Raw genomic sequence first — 21721 nt, 5'->3', positions numbered from 1 at the left:
TTAAAAAAACTGTGTGATCTGAGATACACTTGAAAAAATGAATTAAATTATTTTTGTTTCATATCAAGAAATGGATGAAAAGAGGCTGCTGGATCCAGGGTTGAAGGTTCATAAAGGCCTCTGGGATTATACTCTGAAGAACCCGCAGACGGAATGCCTGAGTGACTGAAGAAAATGGGTGCTAATGCATCTAATTATCCTCATTCATGTTCCCCGAGGGTAGGGGGAAATTCACAGGCCCAACAGACTTTTATAGGTAACTTTCAGTTTTTCTAACTTCATTTTCTTTTGTGACTATAATAGAATTGTGTTTTCGATAGTCTCTGTAGATGACAAAAGAAGTGAGCTGTAGTTATTATAATAATTCTGCAGCATCTAGATTTTTTTCCCCAACAAATGTAAATCTTAAATCTGGCTTATCTTAAACAAACTGCGTGTAGCACAGTTGAGCTTTTCTGTGTTTTAACCATAATTGCCAATTACCCTAGGCAAACTAGCCATCTCCATTGGTGTGAAAAGGGTGAAGTACATATTTCCTGTGTCTCGTTTCATTTATTTTGCCCATACAAATGCAGACTTGTGTAATTAAGAAGAAAAAGAAACATTTTACAATTATATACAAGTAATATTCTTAATTTACAACTCTGCCTACTTTTCATTCCTAAAAAACCCGTGATTAAGATCTATGACAAATGTCCTTTGATAGCCAGGGAACGAAAGACTGTTTCTAAAAAAATTTAGACTAATTTGCCCTGTTTGTCCCTATTTCTTATTTAATATAAAAAATGTAGGCCAGTCACGATGGCTCACACCTGTAATCCCAACACTTTAGGAGGCCAAGGCAGGAAGATTGCATGAGACCAGGACAGGAGTTCAAGACCAGCCTGGGAAACATTAGTGAGACCCTATCTCTACAAAAAAAAAAAAAATTTTTTTTTTTAATTAGCCAGGCATGGTGGCACGCGCCTATACTCCCAGCATCTTGGGAAGCTGAAGGTGGGGAGAATCCCTTGAGCCCAGGAGTTTGAGGCTGCTGTGAGCTATGATCTTGCCACTGCACTCCAGCTTGGGCAACAGAGTGAGACTCCATCTCTGAAAGTGAAATTGAATTAAATTGAAAACTAAAATGAGTTATTTGAACTTTTTATCTTCCTTTATAAAAAACAAATGCAATTTTGAGTGGTTCGGTAATGTCTGCTTACAGAGTTTTTGAGCATGAAAAATGTTAAAGTAAACGTTGATAATGAATGTTAAGAAAAAAGAAACAAATTTTTATTTGTTTTATTTTCTTCTTAGGGACATCATCCTATTCTCAGCAAGGCTATGGTTGCGAATCAAAATTGTATAGCCTTGACCATGGCCATGAGAAACCACAAGACAAAAAAAAGAGAACCTCTGGCCTTGCCACCCTCAAAAAGAAGTTTATTAAGCGTCGGAAATCTAATAGGTCTGCCGATCATGCCAAGCAGATGCGAGAACTCCTCTCTGGGTGGGATGTTAGAGATGTCAATGCATTAGTGGAGGAATATGAGGGAACGTCAGCATTAAAGGAGCTTTCTCTACAAGCCAGTTTGGCTAGACCAGAAGCCCGGACATTGCAGAAAGATATGGCTGATCTTTATGAGTACAAGTATTGTACTGATGTAGACTTAATATTTCAAGAAACTTGTTTTCCTGTTCATCGTGCCATTTTGGCAGCAAGGTGTCCATTTTTTAAAACGCTGCTTTCTTCCTCACCTGAGTATGGGGCAGAGATAATAATGGACATCAATACAGCTGGTATTGATATGCCCATGTTTTCTGCTTTGTTACACTACCTTTATACAGGAGAGTTTGGAATGGAGGACTCAAGGTTTCAAAATGTCGATATCCTTGTTCAGCTTAGTGAAGAATTTGGAACACCAAATTCCCTTGATGTAGATATGCGTGGACTCTTTGATTACATGTGTTATTATGATGTCGTCCTTAGTTTTTCTTCAGACTCGGAACTGGTTGAAGCTTTTGGTGGAAATCAGAACTGTTTAGATGAAGAGCTCAAAGCCCACAAGGCTGTTATTTCTGCACGGTCCCCATTTTTTCGAAATTTATTACAAAGGAGGATACGAACTGGTGAAGAAATCACAGACCGAACTTTGAGGACTCCCACAAGAATTATATTAGATGAGTCCATCATACCAAAAAAATATGCAAAAGTGATATTACACTGTATGTATACCGACGTGGTGGACCTCTCTGTTTTGCACTGTAGCCCCTCTGTGGGGAGTCTCAGTGAAGTTCAGGCTCTCGTCGCAGGGAAGCCAAACATGACCAGGGCAGAAGAAGCCATGGAACTTTACCACATAGCACTGTTCTTGGAATTTAACATGCTTGCACAAGGTATGAAGTTCTGGTTTTTAATTCTGATTTCTAGAATTATGTATTGATCTTCCAGATTGAAAACACAACTAGTATATTCTATGATTTCAGTGTTTGGGATGTTACAGGGTCAGTTTTTTTGAACTTTCATTTATGACATCTGAGACAGATTGAGGGTCAGTATTAATGTGGTTCTTTATTTACTATTAAAATCAAGCATTCAATACTAGTGATTTAAGAGCATTAAATGAGACTTGAGGTTCTTCCTTCCCTAATGTAAGATGATAGGTATGGGAATATATAATTACCGACCTACACCCTCTCCACCCGAGCTTTGAAAGAGCCCAGTTTCCCACATTTTGAGTCTCATATTTATGTTCAGTACCTTGTTGATGTTTAAATATTTGGATAAGAATAAAAATTCATTACAAAAATGAAGATAGTCACATTTAGATATGAATTTAGTTGAATCAGAATTGGGCAGGGCTTCTGATTTAAATTTTAAAATATTCCTTATCTTATTTTTAGATTCAACTTGTACATCAAGCCACAGCCTACAGCATGTAAAACACAGTTAGCACTAGATTCATGTGCCTTCTTCATTTAATTTAAACTGAAATTTTTTAAAATTAGGACAGCACGTTTTTTATGTTATAGGCAAACAAATTCATGAAAGTTACATTAAAAGATGTATATATCTGTTGGTAAATGTTAGAATCTTAACATTTCAGAGCTGGAGAGAGAGCTTTTGTAGGAGAGCAAAGGTAGTTTGCTGTTTTGACAGTGCATTCTTAGCTTTCTGTGACCATATATTAAAAGAAAATACGCTATATGACAGGAGACTGCTTGAGATTTTTAATTTAGCTAATGCATATTAGCTAAAAGAACATTAGAAGTTGCCAGTTAGAAGAGAATATTAATGGTCTCAGTAAGAGACATGAATTTAAATAAGGAAAGCTAAGTACTGAACTTGAAAATAATATGTATTATATGTTTAAGTCAGCCTATCAATAGGGCTTTGAGAAATTGAAAAATAGCCCCAGTTAAATAACAACATTAAGCCAGTCTCAGTGGTATATGGTTGTAGTTCCATCTACTTGGGAGGCTGAGGCAGGAAGATCACTTGAGGTCAGGAGTTCAGGGCTGCAATGAGCTGAGATCATACCTGTGAACAGCTACTGCACTCTATTCTGGGCAACATAGTGAGAACTCAGCTCTATTTTTTTAAAATCTTAGTAATAAAATGGGAAGTTATATAGAAGAAGACGTTGAATAAACATGAGTGGGAAAATGCTGAGATTTCTTTTACATAAAGAATCTTTTAAAACCTTACTTTACCATAATCCTTTTATAATAGATGTTTTATTTTATGACGACAATCAAAATGTCATTAAAACATTTTATTAGTTTAGAGTAAGAATCATTATATCAGTCATAGACTATTTAGATGTCAAACTGTAGGAAAAATATGTTATCAAAAATAGAGTAGCAGTTTAAGCTGCTGTTTTTTTCTGTAAAACCAAATTTGTCAGAAAATGCTTCTACAGAAAAATTTGAAGTTTGCTATATTACCAAAGAGATATAATAATCTTTATTTTCTGAAAATATTTTTATTTTTGATGGCTTTTAATAAGAAACAGAATTATATATACTTTGTATGAGAAAACATTCTTTAATATGTGTTTTTTAAGTTTTGTTTGTTTGTTTTTAAAGACGGAGTCTTGCTCTTGTCACCCAGGCTGAAGTGCAATGGCGCAATTTCAGCTCACTGCAAACTCCGCTTCCTGGGTTCAAGTGATTATCCTGCCTCAGCCTTGTGAGTAGCTGGGATTACAGGCTCCTGCCACCATGCCCAGCTAATTTCTGTGTTTTTAGTAGAGACAGGGTTTCACCATGTTGGCCAGGCTAGTCTCAAACTCCTAACCACAGGTGATCCACTTGCCTCGACCTCCCAAAGTGCTGGGATTACAGGCGTGAGCCACTGCACCTTGCAGGTTTTTTTAAAGTTTTAGATGCAAAGTAAAATTGTCAGCCAAGTCTAAGATCTTTGGTAATACTTGATTGTTTATCTAGAGTTTATCTTGAGTTAATTTCTTTTTTTTTTTTTTTAGTGTTTAGCTAAAAGTTATATTTTATCCAGTGTATTTAAAGACATAAAATAATACTTTTTGCATTACCTAATCTGGTTACTTAAAACAAGCAAAAAAAAACCTTGTGTACAAATATTCCCTTAAATGTGAATATACATGCTCTTCTTTTTCCCTTTGTTGTTCAAAATATAATTTATTTTTGTTTTGTTTTTTGTAACCCATGTAGGGCATTATCTTTCCCCCATACCCATGAAACATTCATATTAAGGTTTATAAAAGACTATAACATAATTTTTACCTCATTTCCATAGGAAGAAGAATATTAGGTCACTTGAGGTAGGATTTTATACCATAAAGCTCAAGAGTTCAGGTTCTAGAACCAGACAGACTGGGTTTCAGTTCTTCTCTACTGTGTCTTTCGTTTGACCTTAACCGAGTCACATAGCCTAAGCCCCTCTTTTCTCATTTGTAAAATAAGGATAGTAAACCCTGTAAGCTATGATGATTAAAGGAAATAATATATGTTAAATGATCTGAATAGCACCTGTTAACGTAGTAAACATTCAGTAAATGTTAGCTGCTAAACTATAATCATCACCACAACATATGTCTCTCACTCCCTCATAGTTTTTTTCTAAAATAACTTTAAGTTTAAAAAATAATTTTACTAGGCCAGGTGTGGTGGCTCACACCTGTAATCCCAGCACTTTCGGAGGCTGAGGCAGGAGGATCACTTGAACCCAGGAGTTCAAGACCAGCTTGGGCAATATAGTGAGACCTCATCTCTACAAAAAAAAAAAAAAAAAAATTGGCCTGGCATAGTGGCTCACTCTTGTAATCCCAGCACTTTGGGAGGCCAAGGTGGATGGATCACTTGAAGCCAGGAGGTTAAGACCAGCTTGACCAACATGGTGAAACCCCATCTCTACCAAAAAATACAAAAATTAGCCAGGCATAGTGCTACACACTTCTAGTCCCAGCTACTCGGGAGGCCAAGGCAGGAAAATCGTTTGAACCCAGGAGATGGAGTTTGCAGTGAGCTGAGATTGCACCACTGCACTCCAACCAGGGCGACAGAGCGAGTCTCCATCTCAAAAAAATAATAAAAATACAAAAAAATTAGCTGGGTGTGGTGTCACACACCTGTAATCCCAGCTACTCAGGAGGCTGAGGCACTAGAATTTCTTGAACCAGGAGGGGAAGGTGGCAGTGAGCCAAGATTGCATCACTCCTCTCCAGCCCAGGTGATAGAGTGAGACTTTGTCTTAAAAAAAAAAAAAAAAAAAAAAAAAAAAAGGCCGAGTACAGTGGCTCACGCCTGTAACCCCAGCACTTTGGGCAGCCGAGGCAAGCAGATCACGAGGTCAGGAGATCAAGACTATCCTGGCTAACAAGGTGAAACCCTCATCTCTACTACAAATACAAAAAATTAGCCAGGCATGATGGTGGGTACCTGTAGTCCCAGCTACTTGGGAGGCTGAGGCAGGAGAATGGTGTGAACCCAGGAGGCGGAGCTTGCAGTGAGCTGAGATTGCGCCACTACACTCCAACCTGGGCGACAGAGTGAGACTCCATCTCAAAAAAATAAAATAAAAAGGCAGTATAGGCAGACTGCTAGAGTGGTTTGGCAAGTGGGTAAAAGAAAGGATTCTTGGGGCCAGGTGCAGTGGTTCAAACACCTGTAATTCCAGCACTTTGGGAGGCCAAGGCAGGCAGATCACCTGAAGTCAGGAGTTCGAGACCAGCCTGGCCAACATGGTGAAACCCCGTCTCTACTAAAAACTACAAAAATTAGCTGGGCGTGGTGGTGCATACCTGTAATCCCAGCTACTAGGGAGGCTGAGGCACAATAATTGCTTAAACCTAGGAGGCGGAGGTTGCAGTAAGTCGAGATCACGCCACTACACTCCAAGCCTGGGCAACTGAATGAGACTGTCTCAAAAAAAAAAAAAAAAAAAGAAGCCGGGCGGGTTGGGGTTCTTGGTCTACACAGAGATTGTGTTTTGTATCAGTAGGGAGGAGCAGGCAGTAGGCAATCCCAAGTAGATAACAGGGCCTCAACTTACAGGCCTGGCATTTAGGACTAGATTTAACTTCACTTGATTTTCATTTAAACATAACAAATTGAATATGTTTAATTTTATTTCCTTCAAAGTGCTGTTATTATAGTGAAGGAATAAAACAAATATAAACTCTCAAGGACAAAGAGACAAAGATACCTAAGAAGAAAACAACAATGGGGAAGAAGATGCTGAAATTTTGGAAAATGGAAAGCAGATAGAGACTTGATTACTGGCTTAACAGAGGAGCAGCCTGTAATTAGATGCTGTAAAGGGGGCTACTGAGGAGAAGGCAGGCAGTTCACCTGTTAGAGCTCTGGCATGGCTCAGGCCAGGTGGAACTAAGAGTCTGGAAAGAAGGGATATGCATAGCATAGAATTAAAAAGAGTTGATTTTAAGTCTGAAAACTGAGTGATCAGACCCTCTCCCCAACCCTGGAATTCATCTTTATATATGGTATTAGAAAAGGATGTGGTTTTGTTCTTCTCCATATAGTGAACCAAGTACTCCCTGTGAAAAAATCCATTTCCCTTCCTGATTTGTGCCACTCTTAAAGCTGCTATGTATGCATGGATTGTATTCATGCATCAGTACTGAGTCTCCATTTTGTCCCAGTGGTCCATTTGTCTATTCTTGCATTACTATCACTTGCAACTGCCCCCACAACAAAACACAGGAGACCTGAGATTTTCTAAAATTTTCTGAATTTTCTAAAGAAATTAGATTCCAAATCTAGAAATAGCTACAGAGGAGGATAGGGATGCGGCACAGGGTTGAAATCTATAATTATGTGAAACCCTATGGTGAAATCACCTACTTCCTTAACCCCTGCTGTAATACCAGCCAGGCACAAATACAAGACGAAACTGGAGTCCTGGAAATGGTGAACAGCTCAAAAGTATATATACTTACAGATACTGATGTTTTGGGTTTCCACAATGAAATTACACTCAGGGGTTATACAATGAAAAAGCCAGCTTGCCTTCCATTTGTTTTACAGAGGAGACTACAGTCAGCAGGCCTGCCTGTGCAGCAGAGCTTTCAAACAGCTGTTTACTGCCTCAGTCTTACAAATGAAAACCCATCCAAGGATAACTGGACATTTGAGGAAAGCTTCCAAATTGAGACAGAGATCAGAGCAAAAAGAACAAAGTCCTGGAGGAAACAGACAATGAAGGGAGCAGAAGAAAAACTTCAGTAGAATCAAAATATCCTTATATAAAAGAACTTTTTATGGAATCAGTGAGACATAAGCAGGATGCTATTACAGTAAAAACAGGAGCTCTTCAAAATAAGATAGCAGAAATGAAAGATATAATGGAAGCATTGAAAGGTACAGTTGAGGAAATCTAGAAAGTAAATAATAATGAAGAGATGAGTGGAGACAAATAAGAAAATTAGAGTATTCATCCAGGGTCTAATATCTAACAAATAGTGGCTTTAGATATATATATACCAGAGAAAAGTGAAGAGAAGACAGTATCTAAGGAGTAATATAAGAAATATTTCCAAAACTAAAGGAATTTCTATATTAAAAGTTTCTTTTTCAGAACACTAGGGAAAAAGAGACAATTTTAAAATGTTTCAGGGAGGAGAAAAATTAGGTTCCATGCAAAGAAATAGGAATCAGATGGTATTGAAATTTTCAGTAGCAACAACTGAATACCACAATACAGTGAAGTAGTGCCTTCCAAAAGCTGATGGAAAATTATTTTAAACACAAAATCCTATATTTAGCCAAATAGTCAATCAAGTGTAAGGCTAAATAAAGGCATTTTTCAGTCATACCTCAAAAAACTGCCTGAGTAGGGATATTTCCCCTGCTTCCCCACTCAGGCAGCTGCTGGGAATGTATTCCACCAAATGACGAAGCAAACCAAGAACAAAGAAGTGAAGGATCTAGAAAATGGAGTCCAGCACGGAAAGGAAGCAAAGGGAGATCCCAGGCATCAGCCACACAGTAGGTCTAGTGGGCATTCAGTCTAGCCCAGACCAGGAGGGTGAAAGGCTCCAAGGAAAGAGGTGTCTGGGAAGAAATCAGTTACTTTCAATGTTTGAACATTAAATAGCAAATGACAAAGCGATTTTGACTCTTGTGGTGCATTTATGAAGAATTAGCAATAGGTTCATAGAAAATGAAGCAAGTGGAAAAAGAAGAAATGAATATTTCCAAGATAAATTTAACCTTACATATGAAAGAATATATAATTTTAATACACAGCATGGCTCAGCTGTAAGCACTATTATAAACACTGAATATTGATTTCATAAAAATAGTAATATAGAGAGGTAAATACTAGAAGAAAGAGCTAAAGAATTGAGAGTGGTTACCTCTGGGGAGCAGAACTGAAAGTGGAAGGGATATAGGATGGGGTGGGGGGCGGGGGGCGCTTAGGGTTAGCATTGTGTTACTACCAGACTTTTTAAATGATGAGCATATGCTACTTTGATTACAAGTTTAACTTTTTTTTTCTTTTTTTTTTTTTTTTTTTTTTTTTTTTGAGACAGTCTCGCTCTGTCACCCAGGCTGGAGTGCAATGGCCCATTCTTGGCTCACTTCAACCTCGGCCTCCCAGGTTCAAGCGATTCTCCTGCCTCAGTCCCCCAAGTAGCTGGAATTACAGGCGCCTGCCACCATGCCAGGGTAATTTTTTGTATTTTTAGTAGAGATGGGGTTCCGCTATGTTGGCCAGGCTGGTCTCAAGCTCCTGACCTCAGGTGATCCACCCGCCTCAGCCTCCCAAAGTGCTGGTATTATAGGCGTGAGCCACCACGCCTGGCGCAAAACTAATAAAGATACGACATCAGTGCCCATAAGAACCAGAGATACCAAGAGAAGGCCACAATCCTAAAGAACTGGAGACTTTATCATATCTTTGAGGTACAGAGGGCTGTTACTTACCTCCACTGGTCATCCTGTCAGCCTATGAATGTGGTGGGGCTCAGAGATTATTAACTAGCCTTTTCCCAGGTTTGGAAGTCATGAAGCTGTAACTCAGCTGTAACCAGCTCTTCTGACCCTAGCCCAGGAATTTGGGCATGGTAGGAGAAGGGAGAAATATGAGACCCAACTTCCAGGGATGAGGGTGGGAGGCTGTGGCCTACTCTTAGGAGCAAAACAGAAGACTAGTGATTGAAACATCAACTTGTAGGAGCCTCAGCTGTGAGCCGGATTTGTTGCTGAACAACAAATCATTACCCCTGACTTGGGTGGGGGTCATGTGGGCTCAGGAGATTTAAAGCTGTGGGGTCAGGGATCTGGGTAGCTCACTCAAACTTTGCTTCAGAGCACTTAGCCAGAGAACAGGGGCTTTGTACTGTTTCAGCCATTGTTTCCTGAAGAGGTAGCATTCCTATATTGGTCATTTGACTTTTCAGGCTGCCCAGCATTAGGACCTTCTTCCTAGTCTCACTGTGTAGGTCTTCATAGGAGGCAGAGCCCAACTCCCAGTAGAAAAGCCTTAAAGGTCATATACTTTCTTCTCTAGGCTTCTGTTGTCAGGGTTGGTGGTATAGAAAAGCAGGGACTATAGAGAATTTTTTCTGGAAGCAGAGTGGGGCAGCAACATCTAGTGGAAAAGGAGAGAAGGCCATGGCAGTGGTGCCATTGATGACATTCACTATCCAGGGACAGAATGTAGGAGCTTTAGTGGCCAGGGTCCCAGGGCAACTCAGGGTCTTCACTGGGCTTCTGTGTGGTGGAGTCCTCATTCTGCAGCCTTCCTTATTCCATGGCTACTGAGCTGGGTCTCCAGCTTTCCCCAGCAACACTGTGGATTAACAGTGTCCTTTCAGATGAATTCCTTTTCTCTAAGCCAACTAGAGTTGTTTTCCGCTATTGCAGTGTAAGAAGCCTGGTGGCAGTACCTATATTTAAAAGACTAGCATTTAAAATTCCAAAAGAGATGACTAGATTGGAAGAGTCTCCAAAGAAGGACCACTTGTTTGATCACTTTGACTTTTCATAATGACCTTAGCATATACTGGGTAAACAGCTCTGAAAGTGTGAGAACAGTAAGAGTATACCATTCATTGGTAATTTTTTGAGGAAAAGTTCATTGTTTAGGAGAACTGTAGATTAACTCATGAACTTTAACCATCCTTGTCATAAATACTGTTGACCTCAAAGCAAAATAGCCCAGAATTAGCACCAACATCTACAGGCATATTTCCAGTGCAAGACATTTTACTGTAGACTTCAAACTGCAGATTTTGTTTTTTCATCTTGATCACAAATGCATTTTTCAATCTTTACAATATGAAATTTATTTATAACTTTAGTTCCAAAATGGACTCTGTAATGCATTTGCCCATATTTTTAGTCATAATGGATGTGATTATATTTTATTGAATTAAAAATCTACCAGAGAAGCAACTGAAAGCAATGACCTCGTTTTTTCCCTTAGCAACTTGGTCACTTTCCAAGAGTGTGTGACTTGAAACAAATGCAAAATAGCAAAGACTTACTGTCCCCACTCACTCATCCATTTCTCCCTCTTCCCAGCCTCCACTGTCTACATATGGACACTCTTCCCTCTGTCTCAGTTCTATCAAGTTGGTAGTTTATTTTACTTCTGTCTAGAATTGTTTCCTCTTCAGCAAATTTATCTGAATGGACTTCCTAGAGAAGAATGGGACCAAGCTAAAGACCATTATCAACAGATCAGAATAGTAAATGCAGGTTTCAAACATGCAGCATAGATGAAGAGTTAATCTCAGTTTCGTGAATCTCAGTTCAAGTGACTCTGAAGTTGTTATATATCTCTAATCGTAATAAAATATAACATTTGAAAAACATTACTCAAAATTATGAGTACAGTTCTGAAGTATAATATGTAGGCCAGGCACAGTGTCGCATGCCTGTAATCCTGGCACTTTGGGAGGCCGAGGCCAGTGGCTTGCTTGAGTCCAGGAGTTCAAGATCAGCCTGGACAACAATGTAAGACCCTCGTCTCTACACACAAAAAAATTTTTAATAAAAAGATAAAAATAGGCCAGGCACAGTGGCTCACGCCTGTAGTTGCAGCACTTTGGGAGGCCGTGGTGGGTGGATCGCATGAGTCTAGGAGTTTGAGAACATTCTGGCCAACATGGGGAAACCCTGTCTCTACAAAAAATACAAAAATTAGCTGGGCATGGTGGCACATGCCCATAGTCCTAGCTACTCAGGAGGCTGAGGTGGTAGGATCTCTTGAGCCCGCAAGGTAGAGTCTGTGGTAAACCAAGACTATGCCACTGCACTGCAACCTGGGGGACAGAGTGAGACCCTGTCTCAAAAACAAAAAAATAAAAATTAAAAAATATAAAGTATAAGCTGGGCGTGGTGGCTCACGGCTATGATCCCAGCACTTTGTAAGGCCAAGGTGGGCGAATCATAGGGTCGGGAGATCGAGACCAGCCATGGCCAATATGGTGAAACCCCGTTTCTGCTAAAAATACAAAAATTAGCCGGGCGTGGTAGTGGGTGCCTGTAGTCCCAGCTACTCAGGAGGCTGAGGCAGAATAACTTGAACCTGGGAGGTGGAGTTTGCAGTGAGCGAGATCACACTATTGCACTCTATCCTGGGTGACAGAGTGAGACTCCGTCTCAAAAAAAAGTGTATATATATATATTTTTATATATATATATATATATTATAATATTGCATGTTTTGTTTTAAAACTTAAATCATTTTTCATATAGACTACAAACTCTTCACATCTCACCTTCTGCTCTCACTTTTCATTTGTCTGGGGTATCTTTGGTTTTGATAATTAAATGTCCAAATCCTACCCTAACCTTTAAGACCAAACTCACATGCTTACTTTCCTTGTTTTGCTTAGCCATTCCAGGTTAAAAGTATTTTCTACATCCTTAGAATTTCTAAAACACTTTTTTTCTTAGGGTTTTATATCTTCTAACTTGTTTTGGAATTACCTAGGTACCTGTCTCATTTCCTCTATCACTTAGTGTATTGTGTGCTCCCAAAGTTGTGTATCAAAATCTTGGTCATCTTTGAATAACCTGAGAACCTAGCACACTGCTTTGTTCTTAGTACACTGTCAGTTACATGTTTGGAATTATTTTTAATACCTTTGAAAGCTGAGTAACCTTTTCTTTTTAAAAAAAAAGAAAAAAAAGTGGGGGAGTGGGATAGCAGGGGTTGTAATAAATTTTATCCCTAGGAGTTGCAAACAAAATGAAAGCACTTAACCCCAGAATAGGAACAAAATATGAAGTGTTATTTATAAAAGTAAGTTTAGATATGGTCTAAATGGTATAACTCTCTACCATTTAATTCACGGTTTAAGTTCAGTGTCAGAAAACCTATCTCATCAACTAAGTGTTTACTTGTCGGTTCATTGATTTAAAATAGATTATCAGTTGAATTTAGAAAATCCTCAAAAGCCAGTTTAATGCTGTTCATCTTTTGAAGCCAAAAAAAGTTTAATCCAGAGGCAGTCTTTTATTCTGCACTGATTTATAATTTAGATCAAGGAACGAATTATGTATCTAAAATTTATTAATAAAAATGTATAGTAATAATGAGAATTAAATTTATGGGAAATTATATAACTCAGAATGTTAAGGTAACTTGGAAATTCTTAATCTAAATTAAGTATCTTTTTGTTTCTTACTTGTCCTGTTTATTAAGAGAAAAGAAAATTTTAAGGAATTGCCAGTATTTCTTTGTCTTTGAAAGTGGAATGTTTATTCACCCTTATTTGTATACTTAGAAGACATTGTATTGGCCTGGTGCAATGGCTCATGCCTATAATCCCAGCACTTTCGGAGGCCGAAGCAGGCAGATCACTTAAGGCCAGGAGTTTGAGACCAGCCTGACCAACATAGTGAAACCCCATCTCTACTAAAAATACAAAAATCAGCCAGGCATGGTGGCGCACATCTGTAATCCCAGCTAGTCTGGTGGCTGAGGCATGAGAATTGCTTGAACGGGGGAGGTGGAGATTACAGTGAGCTGAGATCCTGCTATTGCACTCCAGCCTGGGTGATAGAGCGAGAGACTCTGTCTCAAAACCAAACCAAAATAAAACATTGTATATAAATAAATTTTATAGCTTGTTATATGACTTTTAAAATGTAAATAAATATCAGGTACCTTGTAGCTATAACAAGAAATGATATCTCTAAAATATGCACTGTTAGTTTGTAGTAGAATCTATTAAATGTCTAAATTTCTTTTTATTTAAAATAATGCAAAATTGGCACGCTTGTAATCCCAACACTTGGAGGCCACGGCGGGCGGATAGCTTGAGCTCAGGAGTTCAAGACAAGACTGGCAACGTGGCAAAGCCATGTCTCTTAAAAAAAAATACAAAGAAATTAGCTGAGTGTGGTGGCACACGCTTATTGTCTCAGCTCCTCAGGAGGCTGAGGTGGGAGGATAACTTGAGCTCAGGAGTTCAAGACAAGCCAGGCAACATGGCAAGACCACATCTCTTAAAAAAAAATACAAAGAAATTAGCTGAGTGTGGTGGCACATGCTTATAGTCTCAGCTCCTCAGGAGGCCACGGCGGGCGGATAGCTTGAGCTCAGGAGTTCAAGACAAGCCTGGCAACATGCAAAGCCACGTCTCTTAAAAAAAATACAAAGAAATTAGCTGAGTGGTGGCACACGCTTATAGTCGCAGCTCCTCAGGAGGCTGAGGTGGGAGGATAACTTGAGCCCAGGAGGCAGAGGTTTCAGTGAGCTGAGATCGTGCCACTGCACTCCAACCTGGGCGACAGAGCCAGACTATGTCTCGAAACAAACAACAGCAACAACAAAAATTATACAAAGTTTAGTTAGAAGCTTTCTCAACAAGCAAAACCTTTTCTCTGATAATAAAATTCAAAAGATGGAGGGAGAAGGCAAAATAGCAGACTTTGTAAACTTAGGGCATCTCATTTGTCTTGAATTATTGAGATACATGTTCTTCACTACAGCTTGCACATATCACCATGTATATATGACTTTCAAAGTAAAATAGAATAATTAACATCAATTGAGGCCAGGTGTGGTGCCTTCCATCCCCAAGGAATACAAAATGAATGAAGTCTGACATACAGGTGATTTGGTATAAGGAAAATAGGACTGGGGAGGAGGGCAATACTGACTAAAGAGGGAAAATGGCAGAAGGAAGGAAGAACTTCTGCATTGAACAAATACCCTGGCTTTTCAAACTCAGAGTTGAGATAGAGTTGAAGTTTCTGTCTTAAAACCAAGCATAGGCTAGGTTCAGTGGCTCACGCCTGTAATTCCAACACTTGGGGAGGCCAAGGCAGGCAGATCACGCGATCAGTAGTTCGAGACCAGCCTGGCCAACATCGTGAAACCCCATCTCTACTAAAAATACAAAAATTAGCCAGGTGTGGTGGCGGACGCCTGTAATCCCAGCTACTTGGGAGGCTGAGGCAGGAGAATCGCTTGAACCCGGGAGGCAGAAGTTGTAGTGACCCGAGATCGCACCGCTGCACTCCAGCCTGGGCGACAGAGCGAGACTCAGTCTCAAAAAAAAAAAAAAAGCATTGCTTTTATCTTCTAAAATATCCAGAGGAAGACTATCATGAGATGTAACAATTCTGTTTACTTCTAGTTCTAGAAGTGGAAAAGAAGCTATTCCAAGAATTAAGATAGATTGATAATGATATTACTTAGCTGTTACTGTGAAAACACTGTACTAAGCTCTTTTTATGGAATACCTCACTTAATCTTTAAAGTAACCTATGTGGTAACTGCTATTATGCTTCCTGTAATAGAAATGAGGTAACAAATCCTAAGTTGCTACCTCTCCAAGGCTACTTCAACAGATCAAAAGATGAACTTCAAAACAAGAATGTATTGAGCACCTACTCTACACTCAGTGATCAAGCTTCATGTATACTTTGCACTTCAGCAGACTTTAGATAATACAATTGATAACATTCATAAATAAACCTTCTCCTGTAATAACTCTCTAGTAAAACTTTACCTCTGAATTAATTCATTTCAAAAACAGTTCATGCTCATTGCTGGGTGAAAAAAGAAATGATACAGAAACATTGCAGAAAGTGTATTTTCGCCTACTAACAATGCTTTTCCCAAATCCTTTTTAGTGACATACTGTGAACAGTTTGATGGTTTTCCTTACAAATCTTTATATGTGCATGTCTGTGTGTGTATTTAACGTGCATATCTTATTCTGTTATAAATAGCATCACACTATATATATTACTTTTTTTTTCATAATAAACCTTGGGAAAATGTTTATGTCAGTATATATAGAGTTTACTTTTGAATAACTGATATTTTTTAAGTTACTGTCTAAAAATATAAGTAATAGGTCAGGTAGTCAGATAACACAGATACTACTAAAAGTGCTTAAGAACTATAAAATCTCACTCCTCTGTGATAACTACTATCAACAAAAAGTACCTTTTTGGCTAGGTGAGGCGGCTCATGCCTTTAATCCCAGCACTTGGGGAGGCTGAGGCAAGTGGATGGCCTGAGTCCAGGAGTTTGGGACCAGCCTGGGCAACATGGTGAAACTCTGCCTCTACAAAAAAAAAGTACAAAAATTAGACAGGGCACAGTGGCTCATGTCTGTAATCCCAGCATTTTGGGAGGCCAAGGCAGGTAGATGCTTGAGTCCAGGGGTTTGAGATCAGCATGGATAACATGGTGAAACTCCATCTCTACAAAAAGAAAAAAAGCCAGGCATAGTGGTACACACCTGTGGTCCCAGCTATTTGGGAGGCTGAGGTGAGAGGATCAGGAGCCCAAGAGGCAGATTGTAGTGAGCCAAGATCGTGACACTGCACTCCAGCCTGGGTGACAGAGTGTAAGACCCTGTCTCAAAAACAGAACAAAACAAAAATTGACTGGGCATAGTGGTGGGTGCCTATAGTCCCAGCCATTCAGAAGGCTGAGATGGGAGGATTACTTGAGTCCACCAAGGTCAAGGCTACAGTGAGCTGTGATTCAGCCTGGATGACAGAGCAAGATCTGTTTCAAAAAAAAAAAAAAAAAAAGGTACCTTTTTATAAATAATATCTTCAGAATACCGACTCTTAGTTCAGAGTATATATATGATGGGACTGCTAAAGCTCTCAGTGAATATTAACTGTCCAGAAACTGCTTGGCTTCAACCATGTTTTCATATGTTTAGTCTCTTGTAAATTAACGTGGGCTGGTCTTACTAAATACGTCTCCACAAGGGGATTATTTGATATATTAAAAGACTTTGAGCTCTGTTATGATCCTTGGCACTAAAACATTTTTATTTATCTCATACTTAGTGACGTTTATGTTTATAAAACATCTGACAAATACACGTGTCATAAAATTTACAGGTGAAATATACATACATCTGAAAGTAGTGCCAAAAAACTGAAAATATATTTGCACACTTAAATGTCTTTGTTTCTAGCGATATTCATCTTCAGCCTGAAGTGGTTTGTTTGGTTTTCATATTGGGTTTTCATTGTCAGTGTTCCTTTCTAATTGAAGTTTACATTGTTTACATTAAATAACAATGCTGAATTTTGAAACCGATTCACTAAATTATCTCTGGAAAATACATGGACATTACCTTGTGTTTCTAAATCTTTTGACATCTGAGCTTGTATCTATTATGAGCAGTCAAATTTTTCTAAGCTAAACTGCATGATTAGTTGTTATGCCTCATCTTAAACCCTCGATTGATAGTTTTTTGTTTATAAGTATGAACAGTAAAAATAGTAAGAAGCGAAAGTTTTCCATGGTGTGAACACCACTTCTAATCTACATTTTGATGTCAAATTTTTAGAGGCAGTAGATTAAATAAAAATAGATGGATACAGTATTACAAATCTCATCATCACATTAGGTCTGGAAACGTGAGAACAGCTGCTGTCCTAGTTTTCAAGCAAATAAAGGTAACAGTGGGACATTATTGGGCCTAAAAAAGATATAGCCTATCAACTCAAGCCCCTTTGTATAGAGTTAGCACCATGATTCCTATACTCACTCATTTAACAAACACTTATTGAGCTCTTACTGTATGCCAGATCCTGAGATTAATGAAAATGATAGTCCATCAGTCTGGCCAACATGGTGAAACACTGTCTCTACTAAAAATACAAAAATTAGCTGGACATGGTTGTGGGCTCCTGTAATCCTAGCTGCTCGGGAGTCTGAGGCAGGAGAGTCGCTTGAACCTGGGAGTCGAAGGTTGCAGTGAGCTGAGATCATGCCACTTCACTCCAACCTGGCAACAGAGCAAGACTCTGTCTCTACAAAAAAAAAAAAAAAGAAGAAGAAAAGAAAAGGATAGTCCAGTGTTAAGTACTAATAGGCAGCTACAGTGTGAGTGCCCTAATAGAACACTGGATGCTGGGGGAGTACCTAGGAGGGCGAGAAGCCCCAGACCCCAGTATGGAAGGGGAAGGCAGGAGAACATTATCAGAAACTTCCCAGAGAATGAGACCTGGATAATGAGTAGGAGTTAAGCAAAGATTGGAGGTGAAAGGGAGCATATCAGGCAGCAGGAACTGGCCTAGAGAAAAATGAGAGCTAGGCCTTTTTGGCTGGAGAGACTGAGGTTGCAAAGAGAGGTATGGCAAGAAATGAGGCAACAGCAAATGGCTCTAAGATAATTCAGTATACTAAACTGAGACAATTGGCTTTATCCTCACTATGGTAAATCTTGTGGCCTGATTACATTTGTATTTTCCGAAAGCTCTCTTTGGGTGCAGCATGCAAAGACCATAAGAAATGTTCTAAAAATAGTGGGGGCTTTAAAAGTACATACATTCTGCTGTAAGTAGATGAAATCTGTAAATTTTATATCAGAATTACTAATTCTTTTTAAAAGTTTTATGCTGTATGTAATAATTTGTTCAGGAGAATTTGTGGAGCACCTGTTCTTTCTCAGGCACTGTTGTCAAGGACTTTACTCATGTTGTCCTCTATGGTAGGTTTTTCCTCCATTTACAGCTGAACTGGGGATTAAAAATATTGTCACTCACCTAAGTGCTGGGATTACATGCCTGAGCCACTATGCATGGCCAAGACTATTAAAAGGGACAGAAACTTGAAAGATATGCTTCTATATGGATAGATAATCTTGTACCACATGATGATGTTTCAGTCAAGAGCAGACCACATGTACAACGGTGGTCCTATAGGGTTATAAAATACTTATTTTCACTGTACCTTTTTAATGTTTAGATGTGTTTAGATGAACAAATACCATTGCATTACCATATTACAGCTAGAAAGTGTTAAGGCCAAGATTTGAATCCTGGTCCCTGTGATTCCAGAGCTACTCTTTCCCAGGTAGGGGAAGAGGGAATATGATCTCTGAGAAGAAATCATCTGTGAGGTGCACTGTTTTGAAGGGAGCACATGATCATATGTAAGAGGTAACCAACCAGAAGATATCAGAAAGTTTTCTGAAAAGCATTTTTTTTTTTACATACAGAGTATCAGCCTTGTTGCCCAGACTGGAGTGCAATGGTGCGATCTCAGCTCACTGCAACCTCCATCTCCTGGGTTCAAGCGATTCTACCTCAGCTTCCCAAGTAGCTGAAATTACAGGCGTCTGCCACCACTCCTGGCTAATTTTTTGTGTTTTTAGTAGAGATGGGATTTCACCATGTTCGCCAGGCTGGTCTCGAACTCCTGACCTCAAGTGATCCACCCGCCTCGGTCTCCCAAAGTGCTGGAATTACAGGCATGAGCTACCACGCCTGGCTGAAAAACGTAATTACATAACTGTACCCCAAAAGCTTTGGTTTTTCTCTTCAATGATACTCTTTAATGCCGTTATAATAATTTACTGTTCATCACTAGTGGGGTAATGGTCTAAGGATAGTAAACAAAGTATAGGTGTAAATGGCTAGCTTTTGTTTTCAAAGAGTTGTGAACTGCTGAATTTTTCAGCTACTGAGTAGGAGGATTGGTGTTTTTTTGTTTTGGTTTTTTTTTTTTTTTTTGCGGATCATGAGGTCAGGAAATCGAGACCATCCTGGCTAACACGGTGAAACCCCATCTCTACTAAAAATACAAAAAATTAGCCAGGCGTGGTGGCAGGCACCTGTAGTCCCAGCTACTCGGGAGGCTGAGGCAGGAGAATGGCCTGAACCTGGGAGGCGGAGCTGGCAGTGAGCCGAGATCGGGCCATTGTACTCCAGCCTGGGCGACAGCGCAAGATTCCGTCTCAAACAAAAAAGTATTGTTTTTATTTAACATTTTAATAAATCTGTGACAGGAAATTATACATTTGGGTTGTCACTGTTTCTGTTCTCATTACAGATGTTTGACTTGCCCTGCTCTCTTCAAACTACGCTCCCTCCCTTCCCCTTTGCACACCCCGCAAATCCTGTGCTTGCTTTGGTGGTAGAATACATCAGTACAGTGGGTACCCTTATCAGGGAACTTTGATTATAATAATAGCTGTCATTCATTTACCATAAGGTAAGCAATGGACTAAGAGCTGTGTGCATATTATTTAATCCTCAAAGTAACCCGCTAGGGTAGATGGTATTATACACATTTTTCAGATAAGGAAACAGGCAAAGATTTCACACATCACACAGCTAAAGAGAATTGGAATTGGGTTTCTGGTCCGTCCAACTCTAATGGTATATCCTTTATCTCTCTTCCAGCAGGATGCCTGAATATAAGAATGTGTTCAGTTTCAGAGTTCAGGCATCCTGTAAGTCCCAGAGTTAGCTCCCCCTGCATTACAGTAGAGGGCTATATGTGGTGTCTTTGTGCAGAGAACTGACATTCCCATGAATGCTTTCCCTTCATTATGCTATTCTCATTACCCCCCACACTTAAATGTAAACATTTTAAATGCTGTATTAGATAACACTAATTTATGAAGTAAACATTAAAGAAATATCAATCTAGTCAATTAAGTACCTTAAGAATTATTAATGTGAGCCGGGCGTGGTGTCTCACACCTGTAATCCTAGCACTTTGGGAGGCCAAGGTGGGCAGATCACCTGAGGTCGGGAGTTCAAGACAGGCCTGGCCAACATGGTGAAACCCTGTCTCTACTAAAAGTACAAAAATTCTCTGGGCATGGTGGTGCGTGCCTGTAATCCCAGCTACTCGGGAAGCTAAAGTGAGAGAATTGATTGAACCCAGGAGACAGAGGTTGCAGTGAGCTGAGATCATGCTCCTGCACCCCAGCCTGGGTAACAGAGTGAGACTCCCATCTCAAAAAAAAAAAAAAATTATTATTAATCTGTGTGTGTGTGTGTCATGGCTTGAAGAGAAATCATTCATTGTCTGTACGCTTTAGCCTCCTCTACTAAGTTACTAAAGTTATTCCCTAGAAGTTTTCAGCTGCTTTTCCAGCTTTGTCTGCTTTTGTCTCCCGCACAACTTGTCAGAAGCTGTAAGAATAAAGAATATAAACATTGTGTACCTTTTCACACACATGCAGCGTGAATCTCAGTGATTGCCTCTTTCCCATTAGAAGGGATTAATGTTCTCCAGGTAGACAGCCTTCTCATTTCCTTTCCAGTATTCACTTGGTTTTGTAGTCAGTGATTAATTTTTTACAGAGCACTAAGGAAAAGAACTTCTGGCAGCTTCCATAGCCTGGTGGTACTTTTTTTAAATTTAACTTTTAATAGGTAATACATTCACACGGAACAGAATTCATCATGGTATTCAGTAAAGAGTCCCCTGCCCTTCCAGCTTTGTTCCCAGCCACTCAGTTGCCCTTGACAGAGGCAACCAGTGTTACAGGTTCCTGTGTACCCTTCCAGATAGATAATCCAGAGATTGTCTCAGAACATAACCTAAAATGTATTGAAAGGGAGCATAAAAAGATATTTAGATTGGAAGTATAGTATTAGTAATGCCTGACTGGCATTTAGCTCTTGCAGGAGAATCTTGTAAGACTTTTTTTGAGACAAGGTCTCGCTCTGTTGCCCAGGCTGGAGTACTGCAGTGGCATGATCACAGCTCACTGCAACCTTGACCTCCCAAGCTCAATCAGTTCTCCCACCTCAGCCTACCAAGTAGCTGGGACTACAGGCATATGCCACCATGGCTGGCTAATTTTTAAATTTGTTTTTAGAGACCGGGTCTCACGCTGTTGCCCAGGCTGGTCTTGGACTCCTGGGCTCAAGAGATCTGCCCTGCCTAAGCCTCCCAAAGTCCTGGGATTACATGCATGAGCCACCATGTGTGGCCAAGACCATTGAAACAGAGACTTGAAAGATATGCTTCTTTGTGGATAAATGGTCATGT

The 21721-nt window shown here is 39.5% G+C and overlaps 1 protein-coding gene and 1 long non-coding RNA gene across 4 annotated transcripts in view; one reads left to right on the top strand and one right to left on the bottom strand.

Annotated features, from left to right (window-relative positions):
• The window catches only part of BTBD7 (BTB domain containing 7), a 111292-nt gene that overhangs the window by 47916 nt on the left and 41655 nt on the right, over positions 1–21721 (top strand). Inside the window, exons 2-4 of one of the 3 annotated variants that reach the window (XM_025391817.1) lie at positions 69–256; positions 1297–2376; positions 7507–8588. The exons of 1 other annotated variant lie outside the window; for it this stretch is intronic. In XM_025391817.1, the coding sequence (XP_025247602.1) occupies positions 175–256; positions 1297–2376; positions 7507–7583 (1239 nt within the window). In that variant the 5' untranslated portion in view covers positions 69–174 and the 3' untranslated portion in view covers positions 7584–8588. Of the gene's footprint in view, positions 1–68; positions 257–1296; positions 2377–7506; positions 8589–21721 lie in introns of those variants that run through there. One more of the 3 variants, XM_025391815.1, reaches the window with a different exon arrangement.
• LOC112628681 lies at positions 39–1876 on the bottom strand. The gene is made up of 3 exons (XR_003120462.1): positions 1818–1876; positions 484–576; positions 39–323 (listed from the first exon to the last, which is right to left on the bottom strand). It is a non-coding gene; the product is annotated as an uncharacterized LOC112628681 (long non-coding RNA).

The sequence above is a fragment of the Theropithecus gelada genome, chromosome 7b (assembly GCF_003255815.1).
Source record: "Theropithecus gelada isolate Dixy chromosome 7b, Tgel_1.0, whole genome shotgun sequence".
NCBI classification, from domain to species: domain Eukaryota; kingdom Metazoa; phylum Chordata; class Mammalia; order Primates; family Cercopithecidae; genus Theropithecus; species Theropithecus gelada.
This window is presented reverse-complemented; position numbering and strand designations above follow the sequence as displayed.